Below are 15,690 nucleotides of genomic sequence, written 5' to 3' on the forward strand. Positions count from 1 at the left end.
AAACTATGAATAGTAGAAAGGAAAAATAATAATACACATTAATAAAATTTTAAAATATTAAATATCAACAAATCAACAAAAGCAATATTGGTTATTTGAAGAGACCAAAGATCAATCAAGAAAAAGGGAAGAGGCACCCATAACAAATGCCAAAAAAGAAAATGGACACATCGTTACAGATGCTACAGTCAGCAAAAATGTTGCAAGTGGATATTATGCAAAATTTTTAAATTTACACAAAATGAGAAAGTTCCACAGAGAAGCTAACTACTAAGTCAGGAATATCTTGATGGTCCTGTATTACTAAAAAAAAAAAAAATGAACCCTCATTAAAACATTTACTGTCCTATTTGTTATAGTTTCTCAACTGTGCTTCCTGTTCATGGGACTCTGCAAACCACATTTCTGTTTTTCCCATCTGGCTCTATTTTGTGCTCTGAAGACAGAGCATGCTAGAGGAAGATGGCAAGGTTAAAAAGGAGAAAGACTCTTTCCTCTGCTTTTCTGGGTTTTCTCTCTACTTGCTGTGCCTGTGTGAAATAAACTGTTATTCTTCACTGATAATTTGTTTAAAAGTTACACATCCTTTCTATAGACCTCTCGAGTATAGAATAGTCTTGTTGTTGTTCACTAAGTTGTGTCCAACTCTTTGTGACCCCATGGACTGCAGCAAGCCAGACACCCCTGGCCTTCACTGTCACCCACAGTTTGCTCAAACTCATACCCACTGAGTCAGTGATGGGTTTCGACCATCTCATCCGCTGTCACTCCCTTCACCTCGTGCCCCTCAATCTTTCCCAGCAACAGGGTCTTTTCAAATGAGTAGGGTCTTTGCATAAAATGGTCAAAGTATTGGAGCTTCAGCTTCAGCATTAGTCCTTCCAATGAATAGTCAAGTGTTGTTTTCCTTTAGGATTGACTGGTTTTATCTCCTTGCTGTCCAAAGGATTCTCGAGAGTCTTCTCCAACACCACAGTTCAAAAGCATCAGTGCTTTGGCTGTCAGCCTTCTTTATGGTTCAGCTCTCCCATATGCACATGACTACTGGAAAAACCATAGCTTTGACTAGACAAACCTTTGTCAGCAAAGTGATGTCTCTGCTCTTTAATACACTGTCTAGGCTTGTCATAGATTTTCTTCCAAGGAGCAAGCATCTTTTAATTTCATAGTTGCACTCACCATACACAGTGATTGTGGAGCCCAGGAAAATAAAATTGGCCACTGTTTCCACTTTTTCCCTATCTATTTGCCATGAAGTGATGAGATCAGATGCCAAGACCTTTGTTTTTTGAATGTTGAGCTTTAAGTCAGCTTTTTCACTCTCCTCTTCCACCTTCATCAAGAGGCTCTTTAGTTGCTCTTCACTTTCTGCATGTCTGAAGTTGTTGATATTTCTCCTGGCAATCTTGATTCCAGCTTGTGCTTCATCCAGCCCAGCATTTCACATGATGTACACTGCATATAAGTTAAATAAGCAGGGTGATGATATATAGCCTTGACATACTCCTTTCCCAATTTTGAACCAGACCGCTGTTTCATGTCTGGTTCTAACAGTTGCTTCTTGACCTGAATACAGGTTTCTCAGGAGGCAGGTAAGGTGGTCTGGTATTCCCATCTCTTAAAAATTTTACACAGTTTACAGTGATCCACACAGTCAAAGGCTTTAGCATAGTCAATGAAGCAGATGTAAATGTTTTTCTGGGATCCCCTTGCTTATTCTGTGTTACAACAGATGTTGGCAATTTGATCTCTGCTTCCTCTACCTCTTCTAAATCCAACTTGTACATCTGGAAGTTCTCAGTTTGCATACTGTTGAATCCTAGCTTGAAGGATTTTGAGCATTATCTTGCTAGAATGTGAAAAGAGAACAACTGTATTGTAGTTTAACATCTCTGGCATTTCCTTTCTTTGGGATTGGAATGGAAAATGACATTTTCCAGTCCTGTGACCATGGCTGAGTTTTCCAAATTCGCTCGCATAATTAGTGCAGCACTTTAACAGCATTATCTTTTAGATTTTGAAATATCTCAGCTGGAATTCCATCATCTCCACTAGCTTTGTTCCTAGTAATGCTTCCTAAGGCCCACTTGACTTCACACTCCAGGATATCTGGCTCCAAATGAGTGACCACAACATCACAGTAATATAGGTCATTAAGATCTTTTTTGTATAGTTCTTCTGTGTATTCATACCACCCCTTCTTAATTGCTTCAGTTTCTGTTACTTCCTTGCTGCTTCTGTCCTATACTGCACCCATTTTTCATGAAATGTTCCCTTGGTATCTCTACCTATTTATAATAGCATTTAATACACAGAATTGCCTGATTCATTTGTTTTCCTCGATACATAGTAAGCATGATGAACATCATCAATGAGAAATTTTTGGAGAGTAGAGATGAATATAAAGACAGATTTAATAGTGTTTTAGAAGTTAATAGTTATTATCAGAGTTATTTACTTCTTTCAAAATAAAACCAAAGTACCAGAGCAAGGAAAAATCAAAGGCTACACAATAGGGATGGAATATCTAAAACTGTACTTAGCCATAGGACTGCAGCACTCATATCTCATTTCAAGAAAAAACCTGCTTCAAAGAATGTACTTCACTGACAGCTTTTAGCTATTACTGTTTTACCTTCCAATGCAACTTTCAGAGTCCAACTCTTGCATGGCTGCTCTCAGCAAATGACTGAAAACAATGGAGGTTTTCAGAGTCAGAACATTCCTGCCCAATGTGGAATATCTGTAATAGACAATCTTGACTGTGGAGCTCCTCCCATCAAATTAATTGAGACTTTCTCACTGCAGCACTGCAGTCTGAGGCTACTCCAGTTCCCTCTCATTCTTGTTCTTCTTTCAGAGGAACTGCACTGGAATTTTGTAATAAAGGCTTTCCCTACCTACTACTGCTCTATCCCCTCCGCAGATAGTTCCTGAGAAATATACAATTCTTTCTTGCTGCCTACTTCACAGATTATCAGAACCAACCCTAAACCTGGTTTTAAACATGAAAGTATGTGATCAAAATACTTAACAGGAGTACCATAGTTTAAGGGTTACCACCAAAAATTGAGTGATATTTGTCTCAAACACAGAATCACCTCCCCAACTCCCATTATAATGATGTTATGGTAGAATGTACTAAAGCATAGGTCATTTATTGCATGGGAAAAGTGATACTGTTAAGCTAGGGAAAAATATTTTTTTAATTTAATAATAATATCCATGTAAGAATATTCATGCCTCTAAACTGGTAGCCATATAAAACTGATCAATATTCCTGACTTTTGCCAAGTCAGCTTAGATAATAAATCATGTAATTACATATTCTCATTTTGTGCCTCACCTTTCCCTGTAACCTATACACCTAAAATGAGGAGGAAAACAAATAGTCGATAGAGACTGTATTCTTAACTTTTTAACCCTTATCTATTGCATTCCCACTCTATAATTTTGCCTCACTGGGAACAGTAAATATTTATGGATTCAAGTTTGCAAAGAAAAGATCCTCAATTCACTTAGTTGTTTCTTCACTGCTTTCTTGTCTTGACTTTTCCTCTTCCACACAATTCACGCATCATACACTGTACTATATTATTACTCTGGTACAGTGTATGTTGGCAATTTGATCTCTGGTTATAATCTTATTGGAGAAGGAAATGGCAACTGACTCCAGTAGTCTTGCCTAGAAAATTCCATGAACAGAGGAGCTTAGTAGGCTATAGTCCATGGGGTCACAACGAGTCGGACACAACTGAGCAACTACACACTATAATCTTATTATTCTCAGACATTATATTCTCATCACTTTCTAATCCACTATTTGTCTGGCTCTATGTAAATTAGCTAATGTACACATGACATAAAAAAACTTTGTGCCATTTTGGCCAAAACAGGACTAAAAACCTGGAGCTAATATCTCCAGAAAATAGATTCACCTTAAATAAATAGCTTCTTTTTCTTTTAGCCAAGAACTGCATTATTTCTAGACAAAAAGGATCCCGAGCAGCAGCTCTACAGGTAGAAATCAAAAGCGATCCTCAGTGAAGCCCTAGATAGGATAAGCTGTTATTAGGTGGTGTGTGAAGACTGAAAAATACCAGTTACATGTTGCCTTCTACTAAAAAAGTTTGTCTCCAGAGTTCTATATAGAATAATTATAGGTATTAAAACTCCAAGTGAAATTCTTGAGTTTATATTCACACTATCTTGAAATTCCCATATTTTTCAAATACCAACTCATTACTTCTCAAAATTCTAACTGGGATTAGCAGTTAAGAGCATGTTATATTATTTGGTCTTTAATATGATATTGATGCTGAATAGATATAATCAATTATAATAATGGTATCAATAATTTAATTAATAGCTATAATCTCAAATTAGAAAAAATCTTGTCAGAACCACATAGCCAATACTCATAAGACCAACTGTTCAATTTCCCAATTATTCTGTTCTGTATCTCCTGATACTTGACCCTTGGGAAAAGCCAATGTTCATGAAAGACCTAATTTCTATAAAGAGCCAATAATGGAAGAGATATTAGTCACAAATAACCATGGTAGGAACTGTTTAAATCTTATATGTCTTTAACAATAATGATGAATCTAAAAAGGAGTCAATCTACTTGTGTTTCTCAATTCTTTGAAGCTGCTGAAAGAGAAATGTGAGCCTGTGCAGGTAGGGGAGAACTCACTCTTAAACTCTTCAGCATCTGTCTCCATAATTATCACTTCCTTTTTCACTCTCCACAATTTATCTCTCTTTTTGTTGCCATGGTCCTTTGTTAATTCACCTTATTTCCTTATTTGAATGACTTTCACTCATGTTGTTTTATATCCTATGGTCCTATTCTCATAGTTAATACTATCTTGTGCCATGAACATAAAATATCCTTCGAGGTTTGTTTAAGTATACCCATTTAATCCATTCCTTACTCAAACAGTTAGTATGGTTCCAATCTGTTCCTATAAAAAGATGATAAGTAAACTAACATTAATACACATTGCTCACTTTATTTCCTTTCAGAATAACTCCATTTGGGCTTGGTGATACAGTTAAGATTTTTTGCATCTGTTACTCAGTTGTCCTCTGGAATGACTGTACCTTCAGCTGGGCATGAGAAACATTGCTTCCTCCATCTCACAGCAATGAGGGTTGTTTCATTCTGTTGAGAATAAAATGTAAAACTGAATCTAGTTTCTGAATTTGAATAGGACAAAGACCTCTTCCACCTTGCTTTAAAAACTAATTCAGAAATATTTTATTAAAATTTTATAATTTTACTGTTAGATTTAAGGTTTTTAACTATCCAGAACTTACTTTGCTATAAATATGTAAGATGTATTATAAAATTTGAGGTTTCCAGTGTTGGGCTACATGTTTAACAACTATTGAATACTCTGAATGTGTTAAGTAACTCTTTACTTTTCTATGTAATAGCAATGCCTTGTACCACATACTAAATTTCCTAATTTGTCTCTAATTCTTTTTTTTCATTTATTTTTATTAGTTGGAGGCTAATTACTTTACAATATTGTAGTGGTTTTTGTCATACATTGACATGAATCAGCCATGGATTTACATGTATTCCCCATCCCGATCCCCCCTCCCACCTCCCTAATTTGTATCTAATTCTTAACTGTGCCTTGTTGCATTTATTTTTTCTAATTTAGTCAGATTATTGAGGTTAATTAGCGCAGATTTATGATAACTTAAATATCTTTAGAAAACATTTCTTTTCTCCCCCAAATGCCATTTTGCTATATTTTCAAAACCTGAGCTTTTAAATGAACTTTTGGAACACTTTTTAATGTTGCAAAACATCTCCACTGAACTTTTAATGAGTACTCCAATTATTTTACAGATTAGTTCAGTGACTATTTATATTTTTATAGCCTGAAGCCTTTAGCATGGTTTTCTCCATTAGCACGGTTTTATCTCCATTTTGTCTGTTTCAAATATCTCAGAAAACTTTGTTTTTTCAATAGAATGCATACATAGTACATTTGTTTAATTTACAAATGAGATCTTTCTTATACTTTATAGGTTTTTGTTAAATTCAATATATTTGTTTAAATGATTTCACTAAAAGTTTTTATCAGAAATCAATTTTGATTATTTATTCAGTAATATTTTGACATAATCATACCCTAAATTTTCTATATAAATATCTTCTGAAATCAAATATTGCTCATCTCCTCTCAGATATTTTGTGATATGCTGTGGGATTTCAAGAATTTTCTCTTGATAGACATGAGTCTTTAAGTGGGAAAGCCATGTGATTTTATGGAACTTTAGATAAACATCTGTAATCAGACTATAAATGAGTTGGATGCAGGGAAGCATGGATCAGAGAAGTCATTCAGACAAGGTAGAAAAATATGAAATCTAGAACAATACAAAAAAAAAACAATAGAAATGAAGGAAAGGAAAGTGAATTGAGAAATATTTGATAGTAAAAATTATACAGCCAGAGATGAAAAGTGAAGCACAAACAAGAGTACCACACAGGCGTCTATACTGGGGACCTGGGGGGGTAGTAATAATATTTATAAAGGCATTGGGGTGGATGCAATATGAGTTCAAATTTCAATGTGTTAACTGGAAGCTGCAGGCGGACTTCCATTTCTATATGCTCCATAGAGCTCAGATAGGTTACTCTGGAGACCAGTGATAAAGCTACAGATACTGATGTGACCATGTAGATACTAGAAGACACAAGAATAAAGATCAGTATGGGCTTTGATTAAATGATTCAACATGCATTTTGGTTTCCTGATTCCTTCCTAACTTTTTGTTATTTCTTTTGTATATGGTCTTTCAAGGTGCATGATTGCTTCACTCTCAGGCATAAAATTAGCATCAAACAGAGGGGAAAAATGGGGTGGGAAAATCCATCTGCACATGAAGACTTTTACTTTTATTGGGAAAGACAGTTTTTATTGGTTTACATGTTGTTGAAAAGTTCCAGACTACATGCTCCTCCTTACAATCCATGGCCAAGGAGAATGCAATTACAAATTATCTGGTTTAGAAAAACCATATAACATGCTCTCAAGCTGGAATAGGGCTACTCTCTCCTAAAACTGAGAGATTGTAGTCCACTAACTGAAAAAACTGAATTTTTATTGACAAAGAATGAAAAAGGTGAATGACTTTAGAGAGGCAAGAACCTAGAGCAGAGGGCGGAGTAACAAAAGCGAGGCATAATAAACAGTACTAAATCTCACAGGGAGATTAGGATAAATAATCATTGAAAAGTGATTATTATATGATGTGTTGAGAATCCAGAGTTCTTTTCTATAAATAATAAATCTGTGGGTACCAGTTTTAGCTAATGAATGAATGAAGTGTGAGAATATGCTTGCCAATGAATAGTTGGGAAAAAAAGGAATAATAAGAAGGGGACAAAAATCGGGTGGAGAGGGAGGTGGGATGGGAGAACGGGATGGGGAATTCGTGTAACTCTATGGCTGAGTCACATCAATGTATGACAAAACCCACTGGAAAAAAAAAAAAAATTTTTAAAAAAATAAAATAAATAAACCATAGAAAAAAAAAATCCAGAGGTTTTATTTTATTTTTTTAAAGACAGTTCACTATATTAATTAATCAAGGAAAATATAAACTTGAAAGTTCATGGATGGATCCTTGGGAAATATCTAGGGTATACTTGAAGAGGCTGGCCTTTGAGAGCACAGTGCTGTTGTTTAGGGTATGCATTATGGTGCCTTATAACTATAGACAGTTCTGGCTCTTACATTTGATCCCGCTGAGACTCAGTTTCTCCATGGGTAAAAGAATCTAGTGAAATAGTGCTTATCTTATGGAATTTTAAATAGTTAAAATAAGATCATGTGCTTATTATAGTGCCTTGCATGAAGGAATCAATAAATGTTATTAATAACTTTATTTTTTAAACACTTACTGCTGTTTATTCTATCTAACATTTTATTTGATATATAGGTTAATGCAAGCACAATTATAGTAATGTATTGAACAGAACATTATGAATAATCTCAATCTGAGCCTCTGACTTCCCAGATAAATCATACACACACACATACAAATAAAAACAAACAACAACCACAAACTAGGGTGAAGCAAGGTGAAATACATTACATAAACAGTTCTGGCTGAAAGATCTCCATTTGACCAGTGAACAAGAAATTCAGATAAGTAGGACTACAAGTTAGTATGAGAGCATTAATATCAAGGTGACAGAAACAGCTGAGACTATTCAGCTGAGAGAATATCTAGGTCAGTAGTCAAGGAAAATGTCTAGCAATTCTTGAGAGGCAAAACAAAATAATTATCTTAAAATGGAAGAAGAAGGAATGCAACCCAATTATCTCCATCTGAAATATTCATTTTTATCTCTTTATGAAAAGTTCTCCTGATTGTCAAAATGTTTCTGTGGGTTTTTTCTTTTTCCTTTATCCAATTAAATTATTTCACACTCAGGAAAGTGGAACCTACAGGAAACACTAGCAAGAAAATTGGAAGTCTGCCTTTGTACTACTGACTGTGATTTTTCTTTTCCTATTCTCAGGTGATTTGAGAAAGAGTTCTTCTGCCCAAGTCAATGGATAGACAAAATGATTCTGTGGTTTCTGAGTTTGTGTTCCTAGGATTCTCTAGTTCTTGGGAAACTGCACCTTTTCTCATGTTGATATTCTCCTTGCTCTATTTAGGAATCATCCTGGGAAATCTCTTCATTCTGTTTTTGGTAATTTTGGATTCTCACTTACATTCTCCTATGTACTTCCTATTAGCCAACCTGTCACTCATTGATGTTGGCCTTTCCTCTACCACAGTCCCCAAGATTATTACAGACCTTCCAAATAAATACAAGATAATCTCTTTCAAAAGTTGTATGACACAAATATGCTTCATTCATATCATGGGAGGAGTGGAGATGGTGTTACTCATAGCCATGGCATTTGACAGGTACACAGCAGTCTGCAAGCCTCTTCACTACTTGAACATCATGAATCCTAAAATATGCATTTCACTTGTAATCACTGGCTGGGTAGCTGGGGTGATCCATGCTATGTCTCAATTTGCTTTCATTATAAACTTGCCCTTTTGTGGTCCTAACAAAGTAGACAGCTTTTATTGTGACTTTCCCAGGATCATAAAACTTGCATGCACAGATGGAGCCAAATTTGAGTTTATTGTTGCTGTCAACAGTGGTTTCATGACTATGGGTACCTTCTTCCTGCTAATCGTTACCTACATCTTCATTTTGGTCACCGTCTGGAAACGTTCTTCAGGAGACTTGTCCAAGGCGTTTGTCACTTTGTCAGCTCACATCACTGTGGTGGTTCTTTTCTTCACTCCGTGCATGTTTCTCTACGTATGGCCTTTCCCCACATCATCAGTTGATAAATACCTCTTCATTGCTGACTTTGTTATTACCCCTGTCTTGAATCCTTTCATATATACATTAAGAAACAAAGACATAAAGGTAGCTATAAAAAGATTGAACAAAGAGGGACATTATGTCAGATTTTGCTGACTAGAGCTGTGTTTGGAACTCTAAAACTATCCATCAATCTGTCTTTAGGTATCTCCACTAGGCATCTGATATTTAACATGACCAGATATGGACATGGCATCTACCCCACTGAACATATTCCTTCAGCTCTGTAGAGAATCAGCTCTTTGCCTTAACTAATACTGGAAAAGTGAATCCACCAAAAAAAATGGTTATTTTAGTATACAGTATCACTCTTTACTAAACCATATTTATAATTAAAAATGTATCACCTTGATAATAGAAATAATATAATGACATGTCTTCTGTTTCTCATAAGGTTTGAAAATAAGTGGCAGACTTGCTTTGCTGAATGTTAGGAATCATCACATAGAATATATGTAGAACTAGGAGATCTACTTAGGTACTCTTTAGTGTTCCTTCAGAAGAAGACCTAAAGACAAAATTTGATTACCAAGTGATTTACTTGAAGGATGAGATGGTTGGATGGCATCGCCAACTCAGTGGGCATGAGTTTGAGTAAACTCCGGGAGTTGGTGATGGACAGGGAGGCTTGGTGTGCTGCAGTCCATGGGGTCTCAAACAGTCAGACACAACTGAACGACTGAACTAAACCGATTAACTTGAAAGCTTATTTTTAGAAACATCATTAGTTAGCAAAGTGAGACAAGTGAATAATGTAAATGTAGCTGGGGTGTAATCTTACTGTAACCCTCTGGGGGACTCTATAAAGTCTGAGATTTAGAAATGTCCCAGGTAAGGAAAGGAAGCCAGAGTACTTCTTTAAATCACCTTTAGAGAGTACATTAATTCCTTGGCATACCCAGCCTTTCCCACACAGGATACTGTATATGTGAGAAAGCCAGAGACAAGTCATCAGGTATACTTTCAGTTGCTGACAGTGGGAAACCATATCCTTGTTTAAAAACAATAAATGTCCAGACATAGTCCACTTTAGTTCCTACTTCACTCTACTTCATCCTGTCATAGACTTTTCAAAGTGGTGGTTTTCAATTTCACAAAAGAAAGACTCTGAACAGGAGAGACAGGCTATAGCTGCATTGTTGTCCCTCACTGATATTTTCTTCCACTACCCATTTAAATCCCCCTCATCCTTGGGCACTTCTTCTGATGATCCATATTGCTTACCCAGTGAGATGACCCAGTTAATTTATGAGCATTTGAACTGCTAGTTAAAATGTTCTTGCCAGTCTATTGTTGCTACAATTGCACTTTTACAGTTACCATCAACCATGGAGCCAGCCATGGAGCCTAGAAGGATCTCTCATTTTAGAAATATTCTTCACTGTATCACCCATTAAGAAGCAGCAACCCTATCTTTATCCAATATGGGATAAAAATGAGATTACTCAGCCTTCTGACTGTTGTTCTTCTAACATGAGGAAACTCAAATGACAGAAAAGCAGCTAAAACTTGTTTATTAGAATCCATACTATGCCTCATCAAAAAAGCATTCTCCCCACTTCAGCAGATCCTAAGATTTCAGGAATAGAAAATACAAACTGCACAAGAAGTTCACTGAAATTCATGATAAGAAATACTACTGTTTTCTCTATCCCTTTGTTTTATAGGGGAAGATCCCCTGTAGAAGAGCAAGGCAACCCACTCTAGTGTCCTTGCATGGAGAACTCCATGGACAGAGGAGCCTGGCAGACTACAGTCCATGAGGTCACAAAGAGTCGGACATGACTGCATGACTAACACTTGTTTTACAGAGCCGTGCATTTAATGTGCTTCCCAGGTGGCTCAGTAGTAAAGAATCTGCCTGTCAATACAGGAGTTATGGGTTTTTCGATCCCTAGATCAGGAAGATCCCCTGGAGTAGGACATGGCAACCCACTCCACAATTCTTGCATGGAGAATCTCTTGGACAGAGGAGCCTGGCAGGCTACAGTCCACGGGGTTGCAAAGAGTCAAACATGACTGAGCACACATGCACATGTTTTATCTGTAGGGGCCATAGCACTTATCTACAGACAGTTCAAAGAATATTATTTTGAAGCACAGACCCCAACTTTGCAGTGTATCATCTTCAAGCTAGTGCCTCAGTTGTAATTTTAACAGGCTTTGCCAATGTGCTATCGAATCTCAGTTGTGCAGTATATGATAAGTTGAATTGGTTCCCTAGTTATGTTTGCTTCTGTGAATTTTCTTTGCTATAAAGTGAGCACTCTCAGCCTAAGGAAATATTATGCATGATTTCATGTAGAAAATCAGGTGCTGGATACTTGGCTAGTTGTGCTGGTCAAAGCACTAAAAATAGGAAAGATAATCTATACTCAGAATTATTTATTAATGCCAGGAAGGAAATATTTCTCTCTTCCATTTTAGAAGGGGTTAAATGTTAATAACTACCTTCAAGTGATCGATTTCCATCCTCAAAAGACGGTATCATTTGAAAAGCCTATCTGTGCTGCCAACAGGCCAAACATTCTATAGAGGCAGATGCTAGAAAAAGCTTGTGTAAGAGGCCTACTCCATAGTTCTTCTCCACAGGTGAACCCATTGTGCAAAAATTAGGTTGACTGAAAAGAGGTTAACAATCATGTATCCTTTCAATTACCTAGCTAAACACTTTAACAAAGGTAATGATTGCTTAAATTCTCATTGCACAATTTAGTTGTGTGATTCCTATCACCTGACTGCAATCTGACACATTCCACTCCAATTTATAAGGTTGAGATGAAAGGTTTGAGTGTCAAGCCAAACACACAAGAATCAGAGTTTTTACAGTTTTACAGTTTCAAACTTTTGTAATAATTCAAAGGATTCAGGTAACTGGAAGACACGAAGTGAAGCAGGAGTCTGAGACTGCCAACGTAACTTGCCCAGGTTCTTTCTTATTGCAATAGGATGCTCTCTGACCCAGATATAAAATGTGATCTCCAATGAAGCATTAAGAATATCTCTTACAAAAAGTCATGAATTCTATTTTGGTCATGAAATCTCTCCCTACTATATTCCAGTAATTACAGAGCAACATTAATATTCTTCTGTAGGCCATGTACCCCATGGAACCTAAATTCCATGTTAATTTACCAAGAGAAAACTAGAAGGACAAGATATATCCTGCTATTATAACAACATTCCATTATCCATATTCTAATAAATATCACTAGGAAGAGATCCACTAAGTATGTATTCATGAAGATTTGACCAGATCATTTCTTCCTGTTATTCTCATTCAGTCTCTCCCAACCCATCATCCTACCTCTCTGCCTCTCTGTTTCTACCACTGTGACTCCTTTCTCCACCCACGTACTCTCTCTTCCCACTTCCACCATCCCTCTTTCTCTTGGTTACCATGAAACAGAAGGTGAGTTACAGACCCATTATCAATCCTTTTCTTTCAATAACCATAATATTTTTAAAGGTCAGTAACATTACAAGAAAGGGAAGTTACAACCCAATTTGTGTATCTCTTCAACACAGACACAAAACTCTGAAAAGTAATAGCGAACTAAAGCCACTGATATATAAGTAGGGTGAAACACCAGGTTAAGTCAGTTTTACTCACAAAGTTTAAGATTGTTGGAAATCAATCAAAGGAATTCACCATGTTAAGGATACAAGGGGGGGAAAATCACACAAACAACATAGTAGATAGAAAAAGTATTTGATAAAAACAAATATCCATTCTCAATAAATTTCACAGCAAAAGCTGTAGCAAATTAAGCATAGAAGGTATACTGGGTTGGATAGTGTTTCCAAAAAATTCACATTCACCAAAACCTCAACGTGCCCTTATTTGGAGATCAAACCATGTAGATTTAATTAAGGTACAGCTCTAGATGAGGTCATCCTGAACTAGAGTGGACCTGGAAGTCAAATGAGTGACCTCAAAGGTAGGGACATAGAGAAGCAAAAAAAAGGAGGTTCTATGAAGACAGAGGCAGAGATTAGAATTATGCCTCCACCAGCCAAGGAACGTCAGGAACCACCAGAAGCTGGAGGAGGCAAAGAAAAATTATTTCCTAGAATCTTTAAAGGGAGCATGTCTCTGTCAGCACCTTGATTTTGGATGTCTGTCCTCCAGAACTTTGAAAGAACTAATTCCTGAGCTTCCCACGTGGCTTAGTGGTAAAGAATCCGAATGCTAATGCAGGAGACACAGTTCCATCCCCAATCCAGGAAGATTCCACATGCTGTGGAGCAACTAAGCCCAGACACCACAACTACTGAGCCTGTGCCCCACAGCCTGGGACGTGCAACTACCAAGCCCACGTGCAACAACTACTGAAGCCTGCATGCCCTGGAGCCCATACTCCGCAACAAGGGAAGGAACTGCAGTGAGAAGCCCATGCAGTGCAACTAGAGACCAACTCCCATCACTGCAACTAGAGAAAAGCCCAGCAACAGAGACCCAGCATAGCCAAAAACAAATAAATAAATAGTTTTTTTTAATGTTCCGGGAAAGTCAAGAAAAAATAAAAATTTAAAATAATAAATTCCTGAGTAAATAAATTTTTTTAAGCCACCAAGTTTGTGGTATTTTGTACAGCAGCCCTAGGAAACTAATTCTGGATATTTACATTAAAACTACAGTATATATTGCAGATAACATGAAAAATTAAGAACTTTCCTCCAAGATCAAAAATATGTCCACATTCTTGCTATAACTACTTCTATTTTACATTTTAATGAGGGTTTTATGAGTAAAATAAGGTAAGAATACTAAATAAAATGTATAAATATTTAAAGTTATATATAAAACTGACATTCTTCCTAGACAACATTGTCATGTACAAGTTAGTTACCTTTCTCATGGGCTCACATAGCCTCTTCATAATAGTGCTGAGAACCCCACAGCCTGTTTTATTTGAAGAAGGAAATGGCAACCCATTCCAGTATTCTTGCATGCAGAATTCCATGGACAGAGGAGCTTGGTGGGCTATAGCCCATGGGTTCACAGAGAGTTGGACACAACTGAGTGACTAACACTTCCTTTTCTAGGCAGGGAACCAACTGGTGTAAGGCAAGGTATCTGAACCTCAGCATCATTAATATTAATATCGATGCAATTAAGTCTCGGAGAAACTGTTCTATATGCTGTGCAATTTGAAGCAGTATCCCTGCCAGTAGCGGCAAATCTTCGTCCCGAATTTTGATAACCCAGAATACCTCCATACAGTGCCAAATGTCACCTAGAGACAAAATATTGAGATGAGAATCACTGTTTTAAGGGGTGTCATGGGAATTTTACTCAGTTCATTCTTATGGAGTTTAGGTCACATACAAACTGGTCTAGCAAAAAAGCAAATCTAACCACTAAAAATTATAAGATAATGATGAAAGACTGAAGATGACATAAATAAATTGAAAGGTATTCTGTGCTCATGCACTGAAATAACTAGTACCATCAAAATATCCATACTACTCAAAGCATGTATAGATTCAACACAATCTCTATCAAACTGTAATGGGATTATTTACAGAAATAGAATAAACAAATATAAAATTGGTATGGAACTTCCCCCATAAAAAATAAATAGCCAGAGGAATCTTGGTAAAGAACAAAGCTGGAGGCACCATGCTCCCTGATTTCCAAACCTATTACAAACCTACAGTCATCAAAACAGTTATTGTATGAATGCAAACATAGACACATTGATCAATGGAACAAATTAGACAGCCCAGAAATAAATCCACACATAACCATTTAATATATGACAAAACAGCCAATAACACTTAATGAGAAAGGACAGTTTTTTCAATAAATGGTGTTGAAAAATTTGGATAGACACATGCAGAAGAAAGAAACCGAATCACTACCTCACTTCAGTTCAGTCACTCAGTTGTGTCTAACCCTCTGCAACCCCATGGACTGCAGCACGCCAGGCCTCCCTATCCATCACCAACACCCAGAGAATGCTCAAACTCATGTCCATGGAGTCAGTCATGCCATCCAACCATCTCATCCTCTGTCATCCCCTTCTCGTTCTGCCTTCAATCTTTCCCAGCATCAGGGTCATTTCAAATAAGCCAGTTCTTCGCATCAGATGGCCAAAGTATTGGAATTTCAGCTTCAGCATCAGTCCTTCCAATGAATATTCAGGACTGATTTCCTTTAGGATGGACTGGTTGCATCTCCTTGCAGTCCAAGGGACTCTCAAGAGTCTTCTCCAACACCACAGTTCAAAAGCATCAATTCTTCGGGGCTCACCTTT

At 36.8% G+C, this 15,690-nt stretch overlaps 1 protein-coding gene across 1 annotated transcript; it reads left to right on the forward strand.

Moving 5' to 3' along the window:
- Positions 1-8,587: 8,587 nt before the first annotated feature.
- LOC136172592 (olfactory receptor 4F21-like) lies at positions 8,588-9,523 on the forward strand. Its single transcript, XM_065942015.1, has one exon. The coding sequence runs from the start codon at positions 8,588-8,590 to the stop codon at positions 9,521-9,523; it is 936 nt and encodes a 311-aa protein (XP_065798087.1).
- Positions 9,524-15,690: the final 6,167 nt, after the last annotated feature.

The sequence above is a fragment of the Muntiacus reevesi genome, chromosome 7 (genome assembly GCF_963930625.1).
Source record: "Muntiacus reevesi chromosome 7, mMunRee1.1, whole genome shotgun sequence".
Taxonomy (NCBI): Eukaryota; Metazoa; Chordata; class Mammalia; order Artiodactyla; family Cervidae; genus Muntiacus; species Muntiacus reevesi.